The sequence below is a fragment of the Terrapene carolina genome, unplaced genomic scaffold, assembly GCF_002925995.2.
Source record: "Terrapene carolina triunguis isolate 2854851 unplaced genomic scaffold, T_m_triunguis-2.0 Scaffold613, whole genome shotgun sequence".
NCBI classification, from domain to species: domain Eukaryota; kingdom Metazoa; phylum Chordata; order Testudines; family Emydidae; genus Terrapene; species Terrapene triunguis.
In genome coordinates, this window is record NW_020664964.1 from 7,403,534 (window position 1) to 7,430,096 (window position 26,563).

Here is a 26,563-nt window from a genome sequence, read left to right on the forward strand (position 1 = left end):
GCGCTGGTGAAGCTAGTAGTTTATAAATCATAATAGCTTTGCAAGTCGCTGTGCCTGTCTTCAGTATAAGTTACCATCAAATTTATCATAAAAGTCAATAAAAGTTTGTAAGTTGTTATATAAGGTTATAGGTAGGTTAAGGTTAGTAAAATATAGTTAATCAATGTATTAATATCGCATATGGAATTGTATTTGTTGGGGGTGGTTACGGTACATGTGAAGTTGCTAGGCAATCAGTAATAGTAGCGTTGCATGTGCTTGTGACTATTTTCAGTATTATTTACCTTTTATATGTGTACTCATAGAAATAGGTAGTTAATGCATAATATTACTTGTACTTGTTCTTGTCTCCAGTATAACTTGCCATTTGTATTAATCCTCACTCAGTGCTGGTCTTTAATTCTGTTTTTCTTATTCTGCCTATGTTGCCTTTATAGTTGGAAGTCATTAAAAACCTTTATTGAGGAATAATTAGTTGTTTAGTTTCTCTTTTGCGGACACTACTCAACCTCATTACATCTGTGTAGGGTGGTGGGAAGTAGCGATCACCCAGAGCCCCACTAGGGCGCTGACGTGAGCCCCCCTAGGGCTCTGATGTGTGCCTCCTCCTTCCATTAATCTCCACACTAACATACAAGACATGGAGTCTCTTCATCTTTATGAGAACGAAGCTTAGGAAAGAAAGTTGGTAAGTATATCACTTGACTGAGGTGGAATTCCGATACTACTTTAGTCAAAAGTTTTAGATGTGAAAATAAGTAGACTTTTGTCCTTATAAAAGGCTGTAAGGAGGGTCAGCTACCAATGCTAGTAACTCCACCACTCTTCCCACAGAGATAATAGCTACCAAAATGCTGCTTTCATAGATAGTGAAGAGCGGGTTCAAAGGGTTCATCAATCTTGCTAGCACCAGATTCAAGACCCAGGCAGGGATGGGATCCACAAATTGAGGATAAAAACTCTCCAGACATTTTAAGAACCTGATTGATATCAGAATTGAAAATACTGAGCAGCCAGCAGTTGTAGGATGGAAAGTGGAGATAACTAACAGGTGAACTCAGAGGGAACTAATAGACAGGCCTTGTTGTTTCAGGTAGAACACGTAGTCCAAAACATGCTTAGACTGTCTAAACACTTTTGCTGTGACCATAAGGAGAATCATTTCTACTTTAACAATTATGTGTATCTAGTAGAAAGCTTTCTGATATTCAGGAGTCTGTTTTGTACATTTCCCCAAACACTGGACCTTCCTGAGGCATTAATTATGGAGCATCCAGACCATAAAATGGAGAGTAGTCAGATTGGAATGTAGTAGGTGACCATGGTCCTGGGAATTCAAGTCAGGTTCTGGAGGTAGTGTCATAGGAGCCTGGTGCAGAGGCTCTGCAGACTGGAGAACCAATGCTGGAGAGGCCACGCCAGTACTACGAGGATAATGTGAATCTGATCCTGCTTGAGTTTGAGCAACACCAAGGGAATGAGTGGAATGGAAGGTAAGCATACAGCAGATTGTCTTTCCAAGACAGCAGAAAGGTGTACATCAGAGATCCCTGAATGACTTGCCCTTGAACAAAAGAGTGGGCATTTACTATTGTGGTGAGTAGCAAATAAGTCTATGTAAGGGCCCCCAGTTTTGAAAAACAAATCTCACAATATCTGCCTGAAAGACCACTCATGAGCTCTGCTGAATGATCTGGTCAGGTGATCCACCAAGCTGTTCTGAACACCAGGCAGATTGGATGCTTTGAGATTAATTGCATTGGTGATCCAAAACTCCCAAAGCTGTATCGCCTCTTGATCAAGAGAGTCCTACTTGGCCCCTTCCTATCTATTCACATACAACATTGCTGCAGCATTCTCCATGAGGACATGTAGGGCCTCTCCCTTGATGTAAGGGAAAAAAGCCCAATAGGCCAGATGAATGACTCACAACTACCGCACATTTATGCAGAGAGTTAAAATTTGACATAGTATCTGAAGAAGTGAGGTTCTTACCCACGAAAGCTTATGCTCCCAATACTTCTGTTAGTCTTAAAGGTGCCACAGGACCCTCTGTTGCTTTTTAAAAATTTGACATGACCACAGAACTTGAGTACATAGGTTCCCTAAGCGAGCTTCTCAAACTACAAATGAAGTGTCCATAACCAGAGTCAATATGGGTAAAAAAGGGGCAAAGGAAATTTCCATAAATACATTAGCTGGATCCACCCACCAGTCGAAGGAGGCTAATACTCCTTCAGGTACTCGAATCAGCATATCCAATGGGTGACGAGCTAAGGGGTATACTGACTTTAACCAGCTCTGTAACTTTCTAAGATGAAGTCTGGCATGCAGGAGGCCATGTGTCCCAGAAGTCTGAGGCAGTTTCTTATTGTTGTGGTTAGATGGGATTTTAGGTCTGTGGAAATGGTTAACATTGAAATCTGTCTTAAGGTAGGAACGTGCTGGCTACTGTAGAATCCAAAACTGCCCCTATAAGCTTTATCCTCTGAACTTGAGAGAAGACTGATTGTCCAGGTATGGAAATATTTGCACAACTGCTTTTCTTAGGAAAGCAGACACCATTGCCATGCATGTTGTAAATGCTCTTGAGGCTGCAGAGAAGCCAAAGGGCAGGACTGTAAACTGATAATGACTATTGTTAACCAGAAATTTTAGGAATCTCCTATGATTTTGAAGCATAGGCACATGGAAATATGCATCTTCAAGTCAAGGGCAGCATACTAATCTCCAGATGGAGATAACCGAGGCCAGGGTGACCATGTGAAATCTTATTGTCTTTATATATTTGTTCAGATATCTCAGGTCTAAAATGGGCCTGAGACCTGCTTTTGCCTAAGGAATCTGGAAGTGAATAAAACTTCTTCCCTCACTGGAGAGGGGGAACCTCCTCTATAACTCTCAAATGGAGGAGAGATTGGCCTCCTGGAAGAGATCAGCATTGCAAGAGTGGTCCCTGACAAAGGGGAGTGGGATGGAGTGATAGAAATTAACTGTAAGGTGTTTCCTGTTCCACAATACTTAGAACACGTCAATCCATGGTAATATGGGCCTGAGCTCATAGGAATTGGGATAAACTGTTGGAAAAAACGGTCAGGAGAAACTGGCACAAAACTAACTGGTACTCTGTCCTCGACAACACAATCAAAACAGACTGCTTGGAATTTCCCAGGTGTCTGGAAGAACCTGTTGCAGAAGAAAACTGAAGAAGTGGAGGTCTCCTGTTATTTTTCCCCTTTTTTTGTGGAATGGTCAGGTTTTCTAAGCTGGAAAAGCAGGTAATGTTGGTAAAACTGAAGGCAGAATTGTTTCCTTTCTTCTTAGGGAAAGGAGTGTAAATTCCCAGTGATTTCAGCATGGCCCTTGAGTCTTTGAGACTGTGAAGCTTCTCGTCAGCCTGATGTGAGAAGAGGGTAGGATTCTCAAAGGGAAGATAGTCTGCTGGACTTCATGTAGGAGACCCAACAACTGAAGTCATCAACACCTGCTCATTGTTAAGGCTACAATTTAGTCATTTTTAGTAAAAGTCGTGGACAGGTCACAGGCAATAAACAAAAATTTCACAGCCTGTGACCTTTTCTATAAATACTCCTGACTAAATCTTAGCTGGGGGGCCCGGGGCTGTGGCTGCTCTGGGGGGGGGCTTCTGGGGCGCTGCTGTCCCCGGAGCCAGCAGCTGGAGCCCGCTAAGCAGCAGCTCATGCAGCCATCCCTGTGGCTGGCTGCAGGACTGCTCCAGCAGCAGCCGGTGTGGCAGTCCCCAGGGCCACCTGAACCTCTTCATGAGAGCTAGCCTGGTGTCTGCTTGAGGATCTAGTCAGAGAAGGAACCAGGAAGATCTGATGGTGGTGATGAAACCCCATGGGTTCCAGTACGGCCATTGGACCCCACCCTCTACCAGTCCACGGAACTGGGTTCCTGGACCACCGTGGGACATCTGCTGGATACCAGGAGTGAAATCTTTGTGATGAAGGTGAAGGTAGTCTTCTATCCCAAGAGCGAGCGGCTCTTATGCCTACCTCCAACTCCAGGGAGGACCCTGAGTTGCCAGACCATTGAGGTGCAGTGCCAAGATCTGGTACTGTGTCTCCAGGGACACCAGCCTGTGAGGAAGTGCTGGATGGTCTGAAGAAGTCAGCCACAGTACTGAGGGTTGGACCCATCTTGCAGGTAAGTCCAAAGATGAAGCCTGAGGATCAAGCAGTACTAGATAGTTTGTCTCCTGCACTGCTGGATCTGGAACAGACAGAGCAGGTCCTGTGCTGCAGCATATGCTTCTGGTATCATAGGTACTGAGAGTTTTCCCTGATGCTGCTATTGTTGTTGCATCAAAGGGTCCAGTACCACAGTGGGCCAGCATCAATAACGCAGGCAGTACTGAGGAGAGTCTCTTCCCAGGACACTCTGCCTGTCCTCCAGCTTGTTTGCTCATACATGGTATTGGGATCTCAATCTTTGGAGGCTCCTTTGAGGAATATTGTCTGTGCTTCTGCCTTGGCACTGAAGAAGGGGATTAGTGCCAAGTTTTGCAATGCACTTCTAACCAAGACAGAAGTACTTGGTGCCTGAGCAGGACAATTCAGAACGTGGATGCAGGGCGGCCTTCATAAGAAGTTGTTGCAGTCTCACCTCCGTATCATTTTTCTTCTGGGGCTTGTGGTCTCCGCAGATCTGACAAGACCCTCACTAAGATACTTGAGGCACATGGAATGAGGGTCGCTTACTGGCACAGACTTCTTGCAACCGTTACACATCATACGCCAGGTACCAGGTGTCAGCACCCAGAACAAGCAGGAACCGACACTCTAAGAAAACATAACAAATGAAACTTACACCAAAGTACTAAATATGAAAATGAATACCTCTAACAATATACAAGAGAGAAACAAATTCCCTGGAAAGGGAGAACACTTGCAGAAGCAAGCTACATGCTCCAAGCACCAATCATAGTTGGTAAAAAGGAACTGAGGAGGATCTGGGGTAACTCCACCCTTTATACCATCATGGAGCAGCACAAGGCAGTGGAGAGTGAATGTTCCACCCTGACAGGTACTGCTAAGTGAAAAAATTCTGACTCTGGAGCACTGGACATGCACATGCCTGAAGTGGAATGGACATGCACAATCACTTGAAGAACTGACAGAGGGTCTGGCAGCTCTGCCCCTTTATACCATGAGCTGGCAGCATGAAAGTGCAGTGGGCATGTATGCCATCCTATAGGTACTGCTATAGGAAAAATCTCTCCAGCTTCAGTGCACTGGGAGTACACACCCCTGAAGTGGAATTGACATGTGTAATCACTTGATGAAGAATAAAGGTTACAGGTTATTTTTTTTCATCCCAAATAGAGTGTGAATCTTCCTGACTTAGAAATATGGAGCTGTGGTAATATTTTACACACACACACACACACACACACACACACACACACAGACACCCCTTGAAAGATCCCAAAGTACTTTGAAAACTATACATTCAAATTGGAGATTTGCCATAATCCTTCAGTAAGTGGCAGCGTTTAGTTGTGCTGCCCCAGAAGCAGACCATGAAGCAGACTGGAACTCAGAGCCACAACATGTCCCTAATTTCTCCCTTGCTCTGGCAGAGAAGTAATCTTTACCAGTCCTTTACATTGTGACGAATGCTTCTCCTTCTGCACTGACTCAGCTGTGCTGGCTGGTTAGCTCTACGCACCATCTGCACAGAAGGGCAGTAGTGGCTCCTTCTCCCCTCTGAAGTGCTACTTATAACATGGATAGCTAGTGCAGAGGAATAAAAGAGGAGCTTTATGTCCCCTTACTCACCTGCAGGGAAACATAAAGGAAGTAACAATCTTGCCCTAAATACAGACAAATCCAATGAAATGCAGGTGGAAGGTTAAAAATCAACTGGAACAACATATTGCACAACAATGGAATCATGGGAAGTCTAATGATATATTAAAACTGTAAATGTTAACACTTGAGGAATACTAACAAGCTTTTTTAGTCAACTAACCTATCCATACATGGCTTTGCATGTGAAATTTCTGCTGGATCTTCCACTCTTCTCCACTTCACTGTTGCTTCTGTTTCAACATTTTCTATCATTTCAATTCTATCCTTGACCTTTAAAATATATCAAACTTTAAATGTTTCTGTTCCTTTTATTTTTAATATAAAACCTCATTTTTCAAGAAAAATATAAATATAAGCTAATCATTTTACTTTTACTGATTCAGCTTTGTATTTTTTATAAATGTCTGGCTCTTTATTTTTAAATAGAAATATTAATTTAAATTTAAACATCAAACGTCAATATTACTTCACAGAACTTTCAAAATATAATACATGATGAAAACCCAGAAACCATTAATGTACAAAATACTAAGCTCTCTAGCCAAACAAAAGACAAGACACTCCAGACAACCATGTTCAAATCTGCTTAACACAGAGAGTTACTAGGATATGGGATTTTAGAGATGGTGGGGACAAAGAGTAAGGGCCTGACTTTTAAAGTCTTTCAGGTGCCTAAAGATGCAGATAGGCACCTAGTGGGATTTTCAAAAGCACATGTGCATTGATTTCAAAGTGAGTTAGGTGCCTAAATACTTCTGAAAATCCCACTAGGCATGTTTCTGCATCTTTAGGCACCTACGTACCTTTAAAAATCTGTCCCTAAGGTCCTACTCCTACAAAGCACTTCAGAATTAGCTTAATTTTTTCCTCTAATGTACAACATACTTAGTATTTAGGAAAGAACTTCATTACTTTATTTTTAAAATATTAATGAAAGGCAGATTCAACTCATGGAGGAAAACCATTTAACAGATCAATTTAGAGTCAATATTGGACTTGTGTAGTAATCTTTGTACAAAATTTGCCTTGTGAGATACAATTTAAAATTAATAACTCACTGGTCAATAATGTCATCGTGAAATGTATGTGGCAACATTATATGTAAAGGTATAAACATAAACTGAAATTAGGTCTGACGTGTTTACCAGACAAGTCTGAGTAAACCAGTTTCTCAAAGTCAAAGGACAAGCTTATACCTCTAGCCAGATGTCAAAGTTGATGAGCAATCACCTGTCAAGAGGCTATTCTTTGGCAAGAAAAGGGGGGCAGGAACAAACGGATCTGCATTTTAGCAAACAACAGCATGGAACCTCTTTCACCACTAGTCTCCTTGTCTCTGTCCTCATAGCAGGAATGAAGTGTATCTAGGGGTAACCCTCAGGAAAATGCATGTCAAAAGGGGACTGGACTATAACAGGGAAGAACAAAAACACCCCAATGTAACTCTCCCTATCCACCTCTCTCTTTTTCACCTAAAACAACAAAAGAAACAGCCGTTGGACTTTGGGAGCAGATCCTGGCCTGAGAATTTAGTCAGCAAAGTTACTGGGAGCATATGGTAAGGGACTGCACCTTGAATCAAATCTAGTTTAAGTATTAGTACTAAAAAGCATTTTATCTTTATTTCTCTTGCAAATATTTCTGGCTTTAGTGCCTTATACTTGTACTCATTAAAAACCCATATCTTTGTAGTTAAATAAACTTGTTTTATTCTTTAATCAAAAATAATCCCATGGTGTGTCTACACTGAATTGCATGGGTAACTACATTTAAAGTAGCAAACTGTTAGATACAGAGGGGCAACAGACCTCAAATACCTGAACTGTCCAAGATAGGGCTGGACAGTGCAAAACATATATTTTGGAGGGGAGGGGAAATTTGTTTCTAGGAGTATGTTGCAGTCAACCTGCAAGTAGCAACCAAAGCTGCTGGAAGCCAGAGTGTGGATGGTGTGCTGCTGACAAGCTGCTGGAGTCAGAGTTGCTGGACCAGGGCAGTGGCTATACACAGACACTCAGGGTGTGACTTGCTGGAAGGCTGACTGTGAGCAACCCAAGCTGGAAGCTACAAGAGCAAAGCATTGTGAGGCGCCCGAGGTTGCAGAGCAGGGGCAACCCAGCCCCGCACTGGTCTGGATTACAACCCGGAATATCAGACCATTGAAGACAATGGGTTTTGGATCAGGCCTCATTTGCTTAAAGGTAGACACATGCTAAAGTGTCTTGTTGGACTGGGACCTAAAAGGGGAGAGATATGGAGTTGTTGGGGTCGGAGGGTTGCAATGTAATAATTCCAAGCAGTATGTTTTTCTACATTCCCTTCTCTAGCCCATGTACCATAAAACTCAAAGAAAACATTACTTACAAAGTTACAAGCATCCGTATTTATTTCTTTTCCTGTAATATATAATACAGGAAATATTTAGGAAAGAACTGCATTACTTAATTTTAAAATATATTTACTGCAGCACAGCTTAATTTCATGGAATTAAACAAGCAATTTAGAGTAAATATAGGATTTACGTACTACGTGCTGAAACTGAGAAATTGGCATATAGTCTGTTTGGGTGAAAGCAGTCTTTTGGAATTAGAACTCTAGCCGATAAAGCAGGGGTGGGCAAACTTTTTGGTCTGAGGGCCACATTGGGGTATGGAAATTGTATGGCGGACCATGAATGCTCACGAAATTGGAGGTAGAAGTGTGGGAGGGGGTGAGGGCTCCGGCTGGTGGTACGGGCTCTGGGATGGGGCTAAAAATGAGGAGTTCACGCTATGGGAGGGGGCTCCAGGTTGGGATACGGGCGGTGGTGAGGGCCCTGGAGTGGGGCTGGGGATGAAGGGTTTGGGGTGCAGGCTGGGGCTCCAGGCTGGGACCGAGGGGTTCGGAGGGTGGGAGAGGGATCAGGGCTGGGGCAGGAGTTAGAGTACGGGGGAGGGGTGTGAGGGCTCCTGCTGAGCCTCATCCCCCCACACTCAGAACCCGCCCGATGAGCCCCACTCCTCCTGCACCTGGACTAGCCACCTGCACCCAGATCCCCACCCCACCAAGCCCCAACCTGGATCCCCACCCCCAGAGTCCCATTACCATTGCACCCAGAACCCTTCAACCCCCTGTGCATCCAGATTCCCTTTGCACCCAGATCCCCCACTAAGGTGCCTGCACCCAGATTGCCCCACAAAGAACCCTCGCAACCCACACCTGGATCCCCCCACACTAAGCCACTCCACATTTGGATCCTGCCTTGCTGAGCCTACCTGGTGCACTTGGCACGGAGGGGCAGGACCCTGGAGTGCTTCTGGGGTAGGCCCCATCCTTGCACTGTGTCAGGGTTGGGTGCAGCCTCCTCACTGAGTCCATGTTGGGGGGGAGGGGTAGCTACACAGTGATCTCCCACCTCTGTGCAGCCAGTGGCTTGTGCTCCCCAATGCCATGCTGGAGCCTCCATATTTCTTTGACAATAAAATTTGCAGAATTTTAAAATATTGCGCACAGAATTTTAACTTTTTGGCGCAGAACACCCTCAGGAGTAAACTGTTATACACCTAGACACCCAACTCCTACACAGTGGCTAGGTGGAAGGCAAGGTCAGGAAAAAGCAGCAACTGTCTCAACTAGTATTTCATGGGAAAGCCACCTTAGAATAGGAAAAGTCAGTTGGTTTCACATGTGACAATTGTGTCATGCTATAATAGTATACATTTCTTTTCAGTACTTCTTTAACCATAACCTTACAAACTTACCAACAAATATACTTTGCTGAAATGAATTGAGTTCAACATACATAGTGCAAACATGAGGATATGGAGCAAGAAATGTATCCCCATGTTTGAATCTCAATTTTGATACTCTCTCCCATTTACTTAAATCTGGATAGTGGAGTTAAGGCTTTAAAATGTAACATTAAAATTATATAAGATGAATAAAAATCATGTGGCTAAATTTCCATTCACTGCTTCAAAAGTGTACCTTTATAAACCTATATAAACGTATGTACCATACTCTTGTATGTTAACTTATCTGTGTATTTATAAGAAAAATTCTATACGATCAACATTTTTTTCTTTTATCAGTGGTTTGTGTTTTCACCCCAGATTCAAGCAGCTTCTTTACTAGGCCCTAGTCCTAAAATCCTCACTCAAAGTAATATACCCGGCACCTCCATGAAGACAATCGGAATAAACCCTTGAATGTTCTTCATTGAAAGTAACACATTTACATTTTTAATTAAAGTACCTTTCATAAGTACACTATCAAATGTACAGAATTGACTTGTTCAAAATGTGATTAAAAATAGTTATTTACCTTATAACAACTGGTTCTTCAAGATATTTGTCCATGTGGATCCTGCTCTGGTTGTGCATGTGCCCCAGTCATGCGAGATGGGATTTTAGCCAGAAGTGTCCACATACCTCCCCAGCCCAAGGCGAAAAAGGCACTGGTCCTAAACATCACTTAGTTACTTCATCAGCACAGACTCTCCATGCTATATAGGACTCTGTAGTAGTGACGAAGGAGGTAGGGTCATGGGATCCAGATGGACAAAACATCTAAAAGACCACTTTACTTTACGTTGAGGAACTGGTCTTCAAGTATTTGTTCATGTGGATCACACACCTGGTGATTAGCTAGAAGTCAGATCTAGCAACCCGAACCATGGAGCAGTGAGTACTGTGACAGACCCAGACCAGTGGGGTACAGGAGTGTGGTAGAGGGCAAATATACTGGTCACTGGATGAGTAGTTTTCTGTTCCCTGAGTGACCAGAGCAGGGGCTGCACTAGAGTAATCAGGAACCTGCTAGAACCAGTTAAGGCAGGCAGGCTAATTAGGACACCTGGAGCCAATTAAGAAGCTGCTAGAATCAATTAAGGCGGGCTAATCAGGGCACCTGGGTTTTAAAAGGAGCTCACTTCAGTTTGTGGTGCGAGTGTGAGGAGCTGGGAGCAAGAGGAGCAAGGAGCTGAGAGGGAGAGGGTGTGCTGCTGGAGGACTGAGGAGCCCAAGCGTTATCAGACACCAGGAGGAAGGACCTGTGGTGAGAATAAGGAAGGTGTTTGGAGGAGGCCATGGGGAAGTAGCCCAGGGAGTTGTAGCTGTCATGCAGCTGTTACAGGAGGCACAATAGACAGCTGCAGTCCACAGGGCCCTGGGCTGGAACCCGGAGTAGAGGGCGGGCCCGGGTTCCCCACAAACCTCCCAATTGACCTGGACTATGGGTTCTTCCAGAGGGGAAGGTCTCTGGGCTGTTCCCCAACCCACATGGTGAATCTCTGAGACAAGAAAAATCCGCCAATAAGCGCAGGACCCACCAAGATAGAGGAGGAACTTTGTCACAGTACCTAAGAGAGTACCTAATTGCATAAGGACTGCATAAGTTGGCTAAGCAGTTTCACCCTCTGTATTAAAGCCCACTCACCTGGAGTCCAAGCAGCTACATTTGCATGCTTGAGGAATGTTCCAATCTCAGAGATTTGTAGAGGGGCAATGTGGAATTCAGTGTAAGTGGCTTGAATTTCACCCACCCTCCAAGCAAAGGTAATGGGCATCAGGAATGCCATCTTAATGGAGTAGTGATTCAAAGAGCAGATTCAAAAGGACGCTCCATTAAGATCCTAAGGAGGAGGAAAAGGTGGTTCTTGAGCTAGATGAAAAATGTGAATTAGACCTCCAAAACTAGGGGGTGTGAAAATATAATGTAACCCTGAAAGGAAAGGTGGCGGGCTGATATTACAGCTAAGTGGACTCTAATCGAGCTAATGGAGAGAATAGATTGCTTCCAGAAGAATAAGTAATTTAAAATTTGAGAGATAGGAGGTGATACTGAATGGCCCAAATAGAGGACCTTTGCCTCTTAGATTTATAAAAGTTGACTCAGACACTTTTCTGCTTTGTATCAAAGTGTCCTGCACTTGAGATGAGCAGCTTCTGTCAGTAACATTCAACCAGCCAACATTCTGGGTGTCAGATACAGAAATGGAGATTCAGGGTGCAGGATCTGGCCTCAATTCTGAGAGATGATGTCCATCAGGTTTGGTAGGGCAATTGGAGATTGCATCAACAAGGATACTAGGTCTGAATACCAAAACTGCCTGGCCCATGGTAGTTCTATATTATTAATGAGGCCTTATCCTATTTTAGTTTCCTGAGAACTTTGGGAATTAATGGAACTGGTGGAAATGCTTACATCAGCCCTCACATCAGAAATGTATCCAGTAGAGAACCCTGGTGAGACATCCTCTGAACAAAACAATTGCTACTTTTTATTCAAGTTGGTGACAAAGAAGCCTATGTCAGGGATACTATACTTGAGGACAATTCTTTAGATGACTGAATCTTTGAGAGACTATTCATGATTGTTCAAGTACTTCCTGCTGAGATGGTATACTAAGCTATTCTGAGTTCCTGGTAGATGTAGAGCTATGGGAGTAAATGAATACTGTATGCACCAGTTCCACAGATTAATCACCTCCTGACAGAGAGGGGATGATCTTACTCCTCCTTGCCTATTGATATAACACATGGCAGTAGTATCGTCTGTCATGATTTGAACTGTTGATCCTTGAAGAAACAGGAATACTTTGCATGCTCAGCAGATGGCCTTTGATCTCCAGAACATTTACTTGAAAGGAATAGTCTCGAGCACCAAATGTCTTGTGTCTGAACGTGCTCTAAGTGAGCCCCACAACCTTGCTTGGACACAACCCTCACCAAGATTTTGGTAGGAAAGAGTGAAGAAAGTTATCCCTTTGCAAACTTGCTCTGGGTCCATCCACCAGTGTAGCAAAGATAGAATTTCCTGAGGAACTGACACCTACAAGTCCGGATCGTGCATGCTGGGTTAATAAACTGACTTGAATCATCCCTAAAAAGGGTGAATGTAAAGTCTGGGATGTATAGTCACAGAAATATGGGAGGTAACATGCTCTAGAAACCTGAGACACTCTCTTGCTGAAGTCCTCAGGTGACTGTAACTTTATGATGAGGTCCACCATATTTCAGAATCAATCCTATGGATGTTATGCTTTCACTGATTTTCAGTTCAAGAATGCCCAGTGGTTTGAGCATTGGCCTGCTAAACCCAGGGTTGTGAGTTCAATCCTTGATGGGGCCATTTAGGGATCTGGGGCAAAAATCTGTCTGGGGATTGGTCCTGCTTTGAGCAGGGGGTTGGACTAGATGACCTCCTGAGGTCCCTTCCAACCCTGATATTCTATGATTCTATGAACCAAACTATCATAATCCTTTGTAGGTAAGCCAAAGTCCCAAGTGTCCTGTGTTTATAATTCTTTGTATATAAGATGAATGTTAGCTGATCATAGTGATTTGTGTTAAACTAATGATCAGGAAAATAATGTCTGTAATCAATCAGTAAGACTGTACTTAATTAACCATTTTGTTTTTACTCTGTCTTAGCTGTCCTAGCCCAAATAGGGACCACTTGTAACTGATATGGGGCAGGTTTTTTCTGTGATTAATAAGATAAGCTATCAAAAAATGCTTTTAGCTTATTATGTAAACCAGATATCATGAAAAGAGTTTCATGGTCAATAGATCATTTTTAACTCTTATCTGTAAACACATATAGCATATAAAGGGATACCTGTTATTATAGATGCATGTTGTCATGGATAAAATTCATAAAGGATGTTCATTTTGTCAATTACTAATTGTATCAATTACAAATATTTATGGACAAGGAACATGTGGTTTAGGAGGTGTGTTCTGTAATCAATGTAACAGCAAAACATTAATATATAGATTAATGTCTAAGCATTAAGATCTAATTGTGCTCATGCATTGTCCCAGTAGGGATAAATTAGTTATAAATATCATTGGTTTATTGATTCAAAATAAGATCAAGCATAAGAAAGGATTTTTTCTTTTTTCTAAACTAGTATATAAGAGGTGAGATAAAGGAAGTTAGTCAGAAGTGAACTAAAGTAAAACTTCCATTATTTCTCCAGTTACAGAGTTGGTATGTATGTTTATTTTCTCTATTAAGTTTTGCTTAACTGTTTTACTTAAATAAAACTTTAACTGAGTTAGTTGTTTGACATCATGACATATTAAATCTGAACACACAACAGCCCCTATTAACTCCACTGTATGAGCCGGGGTAAAACAAGATTTTTCACAGTTTACTTTGCGTCCTTGGGTGGTAAGTAGGTCAAGAATTTTGTTTATTCAGTAAGTTATTTGTCAAAGAGATTTGCCTGGGGTCAGCCAATCATGGTGATATGGATAAATGTACTGTCCTTCTATTCTTAGATGAGCTGCTACATTATGCTAGATATTTGGTAAACATTCTTGGTCCATGAAAAGTCCAAACAGTAGAATCTTGTATTGGTACACCTCTACCCTGATATAACGCGGTTTGAAATAACGCGAATACAGATATAACGCAGTAAAGCAGCGCTCCGGGGGACGGGGCTGCTTTACCTCGTTATATGTTACTGCAAGCGGTTCCTCTGCGCCCGCCACTTGCTGTGGCCCTCCCCGGGGCCCCCCTGCCCCAGCTCACCTCCGCTCCGTCTCCTCCCACAAGCATGCCGCAGCTCCGCTTCTCCCTCCCAGGCTTGCTGCGCCAATCAGCTGTTTGGCACGGCAAGCCTAGGAGGGAGGAGAAGCGGAACTGCGGTGCGCTAGTGGGAGGAGGCAGAGCGGAGGTGAGCTGGGGCAGGGGGGCCGCAGCAAGTAAGGGGGGGCGCACAGAGGAACCGCTCCCCGCCCCAGCTCACCTCCACTCTGCCGCCTCCTCCTCTTCCCACAAGCACGCCGCTCAGCTCCGCTTCTCCTCCCTCCCAGGCTTGCCACGCCAGTCCGCGGCAAGCCTGGGAGGGAGGGGGCAGAAGCGGAGCTGCGGCGCACTCGTGGGAGGAGGCGGAACGGAGGTGAGCTGGGGTGGGGTGGCCCCGGGGAGGGCCGCAGCAAGTAACAGGGGGCGCAGAGGAACCACTCCCCGCTAGGAAAGTCTCTTTATAAGAGTAAATTCTCAAATAAAAATTCTGCAACAGAAGCCAAACATAGGGAGAGATCCTCAGCTGATGTAAGCTGCATAGCTCTCTTGACTTCAATATTGATTTATGCCAGCTGAGAATCTGGCCCATAAATTCCACATACCAATAATATAAATTAAACAAGCTCCCATACATAGGCTCACTGAATTTATTTTGACACCAAGCAAAGGATACACGGAAATATAGTAAAGTGTTCTGTAGCAAACAGATGTAAATTATCAAGATTTCCAATAATTATTCGAATGGGTTTCTAAAAGATTTAAAAAAACAGGGAAGGATATTAAAATATTAACAGTATATGCAAATTTCTATGTGAGTATAGGTTTTTTGTTTTGTTTTGTTTTTGCAGCTGGAGGTAGGTGGAGCCCAGATTTGAGTCCTCAAACCAGGCCAAGGCAGAACATCTGGCATATGGCACTACCTGAGGACCGAAATGCTTTAGTTAAACTAAAGACATTGGGCTCAGCATAAGAGTGTTAGGGCATTAAATTCCACCCAATGATATGCAGGTCAGATTAGATGATTTGATGATCCCTTCTGGCCCTAAACTCTATGAAACTATAGAAATTCCATCTCCCTGCCATGGGTGGTAAGAAGAAACTGAGGGCTGCTCTGCCTTTTATGCCCTCCAAAGAAAGGTACAAGGTAGTGCAAAGCACAGGTGAGGCCTCAACCAAAGCTGCTGGTCAAGAAAATTCAACCTCACATGCATGGAGCAGAGGCACAACAGAAGCAGAATCCATATGGATAAATACTCAAAGAACACTGCAATTTCAGGTGTTGCTAATATTTACTTTTGTGCATTCCAGTGTTTCTCAATCATTGGGGTCATGGCCTGACATCCTCTCCCCCCAGTGAGATCACAAAAGGTAATGGAAGTTTTCATTACAATTCTAAAACAAAGAAAATAAAATTTTGAGAATAACTTTAGGTGGCCAAAACCTTAAAAGTTTGTGAGATCAAATGTATTAGTAAAGGCTGCATTATACAAGCTTACTGTTACCATGGCATGTTTTTACTTTAAAATGTAAAGAGTTATAAAAATTATTGATTTCAAATAAGGGGCCACCACCCTAGAAAAAGATTGAAAAGCACTGTGTGCACTCAAATAATAATTCTGCAACTGAAGACAAACATAGGGACAGATCTTCAGCTGATGTAAACTGCACAGATCCATTGACTTAAACATTCATTTATGCCAGCTGAGGATCTGGCCCATAAATTCCACATAGCGATAATATAAACAATTTCCCACAGATTGGCTCACTGAATTTATTTATTTTGACACTGAGCAAAGGATACATGGAAATATAGTCAAGCGTTCTGTAGCAAATGGATGTAAATTATCAAGATTTCCAATGATTACTCGAATGGCTTCCTGAAAGATTAAAAAAAAGAGGGAGAAATATTAAATATTAACAGTATATGCAACTTTCTACTGTTGACTTAATTTTAACAGTGTGGGGACATTTTTGTTTTATGAGTCTGTTGGTAAATATCACTGGTCACAGGTTCCTGAAGATGCCCAAAAGCCCATCAGACCTGCAGGATGATAAGCAGCTGATATACACAGAATACCGCAACCAGTTCCTGATCAAAGAGTAAAACAACTGAGATTTCACCCCAAAAGAGGCCCAGAATCTGAGGTGGGTTCACTGAGAAAGACCAGAAAGGGAAGACAGGTGCAGCTAGCTCCATGAACATGACAATTTCTATTTTTTAGATGTATTTTTCAGGTGTATTTCTATATTTAAGTTGGAACCTTAAAACTTTGCATTTACAGGCTCACATTTGTGGTTTGGATGAAAACTACAGTATCTTAAGTTTCTTAACTGGTAATATATTTGTTGTCAACCTCAATCTGCAGATCAAAAAAGTGTTTTTCTCTGGGAATATTTCATTTGTCAGAATACTATTACCCCGTAATGAACAAAATATTTATTGAGAGGAGCACCCAGTGTAAAATTTAGATAACCTACCTCTAATTCCTTGGCAGTACTTTCATTATTGTCTATATCATCACTGCTGTGAAACAAACAAAAAATATATTTAGCCTCACAAAATGAAAGACAAGATGGAGCTTCAAGCACTAATTATTTCCATACTGATAAAATGTCTCAGAGGAATCTGATTTCACATGGAAAATACTAAGCAGATACAAATGAATTCTTAAAAGGTGAAAGAACAGTTATTTACCTCACAGTAACTCTGGTTCTTCAAAATGCGTTGTTCTCAAGGATTTCACTCTTGGCATGACTGCACCCAATGCACACAAGGTCGGCTTTTTTTTGGCCACTAATGTCCACTGGGACCGCAACCCCTCCCCAACTGAGGGGAAAAAATTCAGGGTGGGTCCAACCATCCCTCAGTTCCTTTGCCAACACAGAATCTGAGAGAAGTAGGACTCCGAAGTAGCAGAGAAGGAGAGGGGTGTTGTGGAACCCATATATCATATATCAACATATATCAAAGAACCACAGTTACTGAAGGATAAGTAACTGTTTGTTCTTCTTCAAGTGAATGTCCATCCACATGGATTCCACTCTTGTTGTCTAACAGTTATCTGTTTGCTTGCAGGTGGGTTCTAGGAGTCCTACTTAAACAATGCCTGCAGGACAGCCATACCAAAGGAGGCATCCAATCTGGAAGCTTCTGCCAAGGAACATTGTCTTGTAAAGGTATGGACTGAAATACATGTAGCTACCCAGCAGATTTCAGACATGGGCATTTTTCAAACAGGCAACAGAGGCTACCTGTGCTCTAGTGGAATGAGCTTAATGTGGCTAACCGGATCTATTCTGACTAGCTTGTAGCATGTTCTTATACAGGTAGAGACCCTCTTTGATAACCTCTGAGATAATACTGCTTGACCCTTAGCTCTATCAGCAAAGGCCATGAAAAATCTAGGTGTGTTCCTGAATGATTTTGGCCTGATAAAGTTGTCTGACAATGCCCTTACTAAATCAAGTGTACGAAGTTTAGTTTCCCTTGCTGTTGAGTGAGTTTTGGGGAGAAAACTGGGAGATTGATGGATTAGTTCATTTGAAATGTTAAAACAACTTTGGAATGTGTCCTGAGAGTAACCCTGTCTTTACAAAACGCTGTATAAAGGGCCATGAGGGCCTGCATCTGCCCTATCATTCTAGCTGATGCAATGGCTACTAAAAAGCATTATTCATTGATAGGTAGTATAGACAGATGATTAGGGAACATGTTGCTAAGATCTCAAAGGGAGATTGTTTGATGTCAAGGGAAAGTATTGAGATGCTTAAATAGAATACCTCTTCCAGCTTAGCTTTATAAGTCAGTCTGGTTCAGGGTTTCTTGTTTTGGAGCAGAATATTCCAAACTTAATCTGAACAGCTTCTTTTAGTTTATGTCATCCAGCCAGTATCCAGTCTTTCAGTTATAAGGAAGCTGGGTCCTGATGCAAGATCCCAGATGTTGTTCTGGGAGACTGTCAGGCAGAACTAGTAGGGTGATGGAGGGCTGTGCTGAAAGGTTTTTCAGATCCCAATACCAGAAGTGGTTGGCCTATATTGTGGTTATCATAATCGTCTATCCTGCATCTTATCTCTATTTCCTCAGAACCCTCGGCATCATGGAGATCAGTGGAAAGGCATACACCAACCCTGATATCCAAGGAATGAAAAAGGCATTTATCAGGAAGCCTGGGCTTGCACTCTCCCCGGAACAGAATGTTGACACTTCTTGTTCTGGTCTGTGGTACAAGTCTATTTCTGGGCATCCTCATTTGCAAAAGATGTTCTGAAGGTTTGATTGTTTGATAGACCACTCCTGGTTGTCTAAGAAGTGCCTGGTGAGTTGATCAGCTTAGGTGTTTATAAGGAAGAGAAGGTGCAAAGCAACTGGTATGCTTTGCTTTGGAATGCACCAATTCAATAGTCACATGGTTTCCTGAGAGACTGGAGATGACCATGCTAGCTGTGGTGTTGTCTGTCAGCACATGTGCTGCGGATTGCTGGAGAAGAAGCAGGAATCTTTTGCATGTCAGGCAGATGGCTCTGAGCACTACGACCTTTATGCGGAGGCAAGCCTCTTCAGAGAACCATAGGCCCTGAATTTGAAGGTAATCTAGATAAGCCCTGATCCCTGACTGGAGGTATCCGTCACCACAATGTTGGTAGGAAGAGGTGCACACTTTAAGAGGGTCTTTCCATCAGTTTAATGAGGTCAGGACTTTTTGTGGGACCGTGACCAACATGTCCATGTGCTGCTTGCTGGGTAGATACACTGATTTCAACCACCCTTCCATAGAACACAGGAGAAAAAAGCCAAACAGCATCACATAGGTGCATGAGATCATAGGTCCGAAAAGTCTGAGTCATATTTTCACTAATGTTCTTGGGTGATCATGAAGTTGATTGATAACTCAGATGAAAATTATCTTAAAATGCTTATAGATCAATATCCTAACAGATAAAGCACAAGATAAGCCATTAGTTGGTGTCTGCTATAAACCACCAAATCACACTAGGGAATAGGATAACTACCTCATTATGCACCTATATGTAGTTTTAGGTGGGGGAAGTAGTGTGATAATGGGGGAACTTCAGCTTGAGTGACATATGCTGGAGGTCTCATGTTGCCAGTACTAAAAACATCCTTGGAATTTCTAAATATTATAGATAATTTCCTAACTCAAAACATGTTGCAGCCAACACAAGTGAATTCTTTATTAGACCTCATCCTAACAGACGAAGAGGAACTGATCAGAGAACTAAAAATTAATAGTAGCTTAGGTACAAGTGATCATGACTTGATCACATTTATCATGTGCAATCAGAATAAAGTCCATACCAGTAATACATATACTTAGTGCTTTAATAAGACCAATTTCACAAAGCTGAAAACAATTATGAGCCAAATCAGGTGGGAGGAAGAATTTAATCATAAAAATTTGAATGATAATTGCAAATCATTTAAGAACACCTTACTAGATGCCCAAAAAGCTATATACTCACAACTGAGGAAGAATGCCCTGCTGGCTAAAAAAACAACCTGGTTTAGAAGGGAAGTGAATGCAGATATAAATAAATAATACATAAGTAAAAAAGGGGGAAGTTGATAGTAATGAATATAAACCAGAAATCAGGAATTATAGAAAATTGATAAGGGAAGCCAAGGAACACAAGGCCAAATATATGGCTAGCAGAATTAAGGCACCTGATGCTGAGGGGTCAGTACCAAGAGAAGCACGATCCGCAGATATAGTGACACCACTTGTGTTCTTTTAGTGATTTGTATCAGGGCACCAGAAGAGGCCTTCTCAGTCTTCTGGCCCTTGGAAGATTGAACCTGAGACAAGTTAGAAGTCTGATGATTCTTGTGTCTTAGCTTTCTAGGTGCCAGAGACTATAATCTGATCCTTCACTCATGCTTAGAGTGGTGCTTCTTTCTGCCCTTGTCAGAAGACACAAGTCCTTGAATAATAGTAGATGAATGGGGCCTTTAAGTAGAGTGCCCCAGGAGCTCAGGATGGGGTCTTGGCTCATCAGGCACTAACAGACAGAAACTGACCAGGCTTGCATTGATCTCTCAAGGAGGCAAACCTTCAGGTGGGCTTCTTTAACTCTCAGTGCTCTCAGAAACAAATGGCTCATAGCTCATGGACATGTCCCTCTCCAAGGTAGAGTAGGCACCGGCAGTGCCACTTGTTAATAGGCATCAAAGCATCAACAAAGGACTGGTCTTGAATCCTGGAGATTTAGTTTCTGCCATGCTGCTAGCTTGCATGGAGGAGAATAGGGGTCTAGTCTTACTGAAACATAACAAAGATGCAAATTCCTATATTTATATAGTTAATTAGCTAAACAAAATAAACAAACTGATTAACAATAATCCTAAATAACTCCAGCACTGAGCATAGAGAAAAGTCAGGCATCTCACTGTTATGGGTGGTAAGGAGGAACTGAGCGATGATTGGCCTGCTCTGCCCTTTATGTCTTGGGGAGGGTCACAAGGACATATACGGCACAGTTGCAACTGAAATAGACACTGCTGGCCAACAGAATCTGATCTCGCATGCATGGGGCACATGCGCATGAAGAATGGAATCCATGTGCATAATCACTTGAACAGAAAAACTTCATAAATAAAATACATTTTTAAAATCCCAATTCAGAAAGGGTCGGATCCCAAGGCCTTTGACATAAATGGAAAGACATATTAACCTGAGTGTACTGTGGATCAGGCCCTAAAAGAAAATATACTGATTTCTCCTCCTTGCTGCTTAGGTGACAGCAGAGGAAGCACTGAGAGTCCAAGAGCCAGTCTCATTGTTCTCAGTTCCAGTGCCTGACACCAGAACAACATCTGTCAGTGGAGAGGAGCAATTACAGAAAAAGTCCTTCTTGGCCCCTGCAGCCCCAGAATGAGGCATGCTGTTGCTCTATGGGGAGCTCTATAGTGCTGTGAGGAGATGGTGCAAATGGAACCTCCTGTGGAATAAGGCTCACAATATAGCAAGCAAACCTCTACTAAACATGTACCAATAGATTTTCAGAGGCTTGTAACTTATCTAGAGACAGCAAAAGGCACATCCTTAACACTAGGGCAACCTATCAAATCCCTGCTCCAAACCATGGAGGCACTAGAGCTTTTCAGTTAAACATTTGTAAGAATATTTTAACATGAATTAAAAAACGGTTACTCACCTTCTCGTAACTGTTGTTCTTCGAGATGTGTTGTTCATGTCCATTCCAAGCAGGTGTGTGCGCCTGGAAGATTTTACTATAGCAGCGTCCGTAGGGTTGGCTTCGGCGCCCCCTGGAGTGGCGCCTTCATGGCGCTGTATATACGGGCCAGCCGACCCTCCACCCCCTCAGTTCCTTCTTGCCGATACTCCGACAGAGGGGTAGGAGGGTGGGTATTGGAATGGACATGAACAACACATCTCGAAGAACAACAGTTACAAGAAGGTGAGTAACCGTTTTTTCTTCTTCGAGTGATTGTTCATGTCCATTCCAAGCAGGTGACTCACAAACCCGAATCTAGGCGGTGGGGTCGGAGGTTACTGCAGACTGGAGGACTGCACGGCCAAAGGCAGCATCATCTCTGGCCTGGTGTGTGATGGCGTAGTGCGCCGTAAAGGCGTGGATTGAGGACCAGGTGGCCGCTCTACAAATTTCCTGCGTCGGGACCTGGGCCAGGAACGCAGCGGAAGAGGCCTGCGCTCTTGTGGAGTGGGACGTGATAGGCGGGGCTAGTATATTGGCCCGAGAGTAGCACTCCTGGATGCAGGTTCTGATCCAAGCCGAAATTCGCTGTGACGTGACCGGGAGCCCTTTTATCCTGTCGGCCACAGCAACGAAAAGTTGGGTTGACTTCCTGAAGGACCTTGTCCTTTCGATATAGAAAGCGAGAGCCCTGCGAACGTCGAGGGACTGCAGCATACGCTCCCTCGCAGAGGAGTGTGGTTTCGGATAAAAGACTGGGAGAAAAATGTCTTGACCCATGTGAAATGGGGAAACCACCTTAGGCAGGAACGCTGGGTGCGGCCTGAGTTGGACCTTGTCCTTGTGGAAGACGGTGTACGGGGGTTCAGATGTTAGAGCTCTGAGTTCTGACACCCTCCGGGCTGATGTGATAGCCACCAAGAACGCGACCTTATATGAAAGATATAACAGCGAGCACGAAGCCAGCGGCTCGAAGGGGGGCCCTCTGAGGGCGGACAGGACCAAATTGAGGTCCCTAGCGGGGACAGGTTGACGAATGTGTGGGAACAGTCTGTCAAGGCCCTTAAGGAACCGCGTAACGAGTGGGTTCGCAAACACTGAGGTACCCCCCTCTCCCGGGTGGAACGCCAAGATTGCAGCAAGGTGTACTCGAACTGACGAGAGAGTCAGTCCCAGGTGCCTCAGATGCAGCAAATAGTCCAATATGAGGGGGACCGGGGTGAGCGAGGGAGCCTGGCCCCGTTGTGTGGCCCAGAGGGAGAAGCGCTTCCACTTGGCCAAGTACGTGGTCCTTGTAGAGGGCTTCCTGCTACCCAGAAGGACCTGCCTGACCTGATGAGAGCATTGCAACTCCACCGGGTTTAGCCATGGAGCATCCAGGCTGTAAGGTGGAGCGACTCCAGGTTCGGGTGAAGCAGGCGACCGCGATCCTGTGTGATCAAGTCCGGGAGTAGGGGCAACCTGAGTGGCACCCACATAGACACGTGCAGGAGAGATGTGTACCAGTGCTGGCGCGGCCACGCCGGCGCTATCAGGATGAGCCGAGCGTGATCTCTGCGGGCCTTGAGGATTACTCTGTGAATCATGGGAATTGGGGGAAAGGCGTAAAATAGCCCGTCTGTCCAAGAGAGGAGAAAGGCGTCTGTTAGGGACCCCGGACTGGGTCCCCTGAGGGAGCAGAATTGGTGACATTTCCTGTTCTCGGTGGAGGCAAACAGATCCACCTGGGGATGACCCCAGAGCCGGAAAATTGAGAGAACTATATCCCACCGGATAGACCACTCGTGACCCTGGAATGAGCGGCTGAGTGCGTCCACGAGCCCGTTTTGTGCCCCCGGGGAGGTAGGATGCTGTCAGGTGAATTACGTTCTGTACGCAAAAGTCCCATAATGCGAGGGCTTCCCGGCAAAGGGGAGAGGAGCGAGCACCACCCTGTTTGTTGATATAGAACATCGTTGGAGCATTGTCCGTGAGGACAGAAACGCACCTGCCTGCCAGCTGGGATTTGAAGGCTATGCATGCGAGGCGCACAGCTCGTAATTCCCTGACATTGATGTGGAGCGAAAGATCCTCTTGTGACCAAAAGCCTTGGGTTCTGAGGTCGCCCAGATGTGCACCCCATCCCCGATCCGATGCGTCCATTACCAGGGAGAGGGAGGGAGAGGGGTCGAGGAAAGGAACTCCCTTCAATGGCGGGTCGAGCCACCATTGAAGGGAGTCCAGCACCGGCCGAGGTAACGTCACCACCGATTCTAGGGAGTCCCTGACTGGCCGATAAACCCGTGCCAACCAAGACTGGAGTGGGCGCAGTCTGAGTCTGGCGTGTCTCACCACGTAGGTACATGCTGCCATGTGCCCTAGTAATTTGAGGCAGCGTCTTGCTGTGGTGGTGGGGTAACGTTGGAGGCCGAGAATAATGTTGGATATAGTCCGGAATCTGGCCTCTGGGAGATATGCTCTGGCGTGTGTCGAGTCCAGAACCGCTCCTATGAATTCGATTTTTTGGGTTGAAGATAGTGTGGACTTGGCCTCGTTGAGTAGGAGGCCGAGCTCGAGGAAGGTTTGCCTGGCAAAGACCACCTGAGCCTCCACTTGCGCCCTGGACCTGCCCTTGATGAGCCAATCGTCCAGGTAGGGAAACACCTGGATCCCGTGCCTGCGTAGGAAGGCAGCCACGACTGCCATGCACTTCGTGAAGACCCTTGGGGCTGCTGACAGACCAAAGGGCAGAACCGTAAATTGTAGATGAGCGTTGCCCACGAGAAACCTGAGGTAACGCCTGTGCCGAGGGATTATCGCAATATGAAAGTATGCGTCCTTTAAGTCGAGGGCGGCATACCAGTCTCCTGGATCCATGGAAGGAATGATGAAGGACAGGGAAAGCATGCGGAACTTGAGCTTCTTCACAAACTTGTTGAGACCGCGCAAGTCTAGAATGGGTCTGAGGCCCCCTTTCGCTTTCGGTATTAGGAAATACCGAGAATAGAAGCCCTTGCCCCGTAGCTCCTGAGGAACCTCCTCTACTGCCCCTGATGCGAGGAGGGGCTGAACTTCATGAAGTAGAAGTTGCTTGTGAGAAGGGTCCCTGAAGAGGGACGGGGAGGGGGGCTGGTGGGGTGGGAGGGAGGAAAACTGGATAGAATATGCCTCCTTTACCGTGCGAAGCACCCAAGCGTCAGACGTGATCCGGGCCCATGCATGATAGAAGGGGGGACAGACGTGACGAAAAGGTAAGGTTGGTAGGATCCAGAGTTCTGACCAGTAGGTCGTCCTCGACCGGGCCATCAAAATGGTGGTCTAGGCCCCTGTGTAGGCCTTGGCTGGGTAGAAGACCGGCTGAAGGGCTGCTGTTGTTGCCTCCTCCTGCCCGTCCTTGGCCTTCTGTGCAAGGCATCCCCTCGATTTTGAGGTTGGTACGGCCGAGGGGCCTGCGGTGGCCTAAACTGTCTACACTGAGTGACAGGGGTGTGGAGGCCTAGTGAATGGAGAGTGGTCCGTGAGTCCTTTAGGCTATGAAGCCTCTTATCGGTTTTCTCCGAAGGGCGTGGGCCCTTCGAAAGGGAGGTCCTGGATCGTTTGTTGGACCTCGTGAGGGAGGCCGGACACTTGAAGCCAGGCTCCACGCCTCATGACCAGACCAGTCACCAACGTGCGTGAAGCTGAATCGGCCGCGTCCAGGGCCGCCTGTAGGGAAGCCCGGGTAATCAATCTTCCCTCCTCAACCAGGGCTGAAAACTCAGTTCGCGAGTCCTGCAGAAGGAGGTACGTGAACCTAGACAAAGCCGAGCACGTGTTGTGTCCATACCGGCTCACTATGGCTTGCTGATTGGCAATGCGCAACTGCAGGCCCCCCGTTGAATAAACCTTGCGCCCGAACAGGTCCAACTTTTTGGCCTCTCTATTTTTAGGCGTAGCCCCCTGAAAACCCTGGCGTTCCCTCTGGTTGGCGGCATCCACCACTAGGGAGTCCGGGGGAGGGTGTGTATAAAGATGTTCATAGCCCTTGGTTGGAACGAAATATCGCCTCTCAGTCCTTTTGGCCGTAGGGGCCAATGAGGCAGGGGTTTGCTACAAGGTGCGGGTTGTGTCCGTAATGGTCTTTATGAGAGGTAGGGCTACCCTGGATGGGCCTGAAGGGGTCAGGATATCAATCACCGGATCCGTGTCCACCTCGATCTCCTCAGTCTGGATCGAGAGGCTTTGGGCTGCTCGAGTAAGCAGTTGTTGGAGGATCCTATTGTCCTCCAGAGCCGGTGCCGCTGAAGTTCCCGCTACTGCCTCGTCCAGAGATGAGGAGGAAGAGATGAGGAGGGCCTTCATCTACCCCCTCTCCCTCTACGAGGGCCTGCGGCACACGGTACTCAGGCTGCGCGGCCGGTGCAGACTCGGGATGCGGCACCGCGGCCGGTACCGGGGTCGACACCGAGCGACAAGGCGTGCTGGGCGGTGCCTGCGGTGTTGGGAGCAAGGTCCCCGTTGGTGCCGTTGTCTGGCTAGGCAGTGCCGTGTCCCTTTGTGGCACACTCCTGTCAGACAGCCGTGCCGGTGCCATTAGCGGCGGTACCGCGGACGTCGAAGAGACAGATGCGGCTCATGAGCGGGGTCCGTACGCCTGACCCACTGACTGGTGGTAGGCCCATGGCGTCCAGAACGGCCACTGAGGGGGCGGTTGCCACTGCTGCTGCTGCCACTGTGGTGGGTATGGCTGGGCACTCGTACGCGAGGACGATCGCCTACTTCTCGATCTGTTAGAGCAGTACGAGTCCGCCTCCGAGTCCGAAGTTTCCGAGTAGGAGGACATAGGAGGTACCCACTGTCGCCGTAGAGGGTGCTGTCTGCACCGGTGCCGCTAGAGTGGCGCGGCGCGGGAAGCGCGGCGAGAGCAATGCCGGTTTACCCCTAGATTGATAATGGGGCCGAGCGGTAGCCGGAGGTTCTCTGCACCGGTGCAGCGGGAGGTTCAAGAGGTCTGAGGCGGCCTCGAACGCCTCCGGCGTCGATGGGAGGCGCAC

The 26,563-nt window shown here is 45.4% G+C and overlaps 1 protein-coding gene across 1 annotated transcript in view; it reads right to left on the minus strand.

The window, feature by feature from the left end:
• MAJIN (membrane anchored junction protein) overlaps nt 1-26,563 on the minus strand; it is a 97,542-nt gene that overhangs the window by 45,519 nt on the left and 25,460 nt on the right. Inside the window, exons 3-7 of the mRNA XM_029913366.1 lie at nt 16,833-16,878; nt 16,156-16,231; nt 9,578-9,703; nt 8,202-8,233; nt 5,998-6,107 (exon numbers count right to left, since the gene is read on the minus strand). Coding sequence (XP_029769226.1) covers nt 5,998-6,107; nt 8,202-8,233; nt 9,578-9,703; nt 16,156-16,231; nt 16,833-16,878 — 390 coding nt within the window. The remainder of the gene's footprint in view (nt 1-5,997; nt 6,108-8,201; nt 8,234-9,577; nt 9,704-16,155; nt 16,232-16,832; nt 16,879-26,563) is intronic.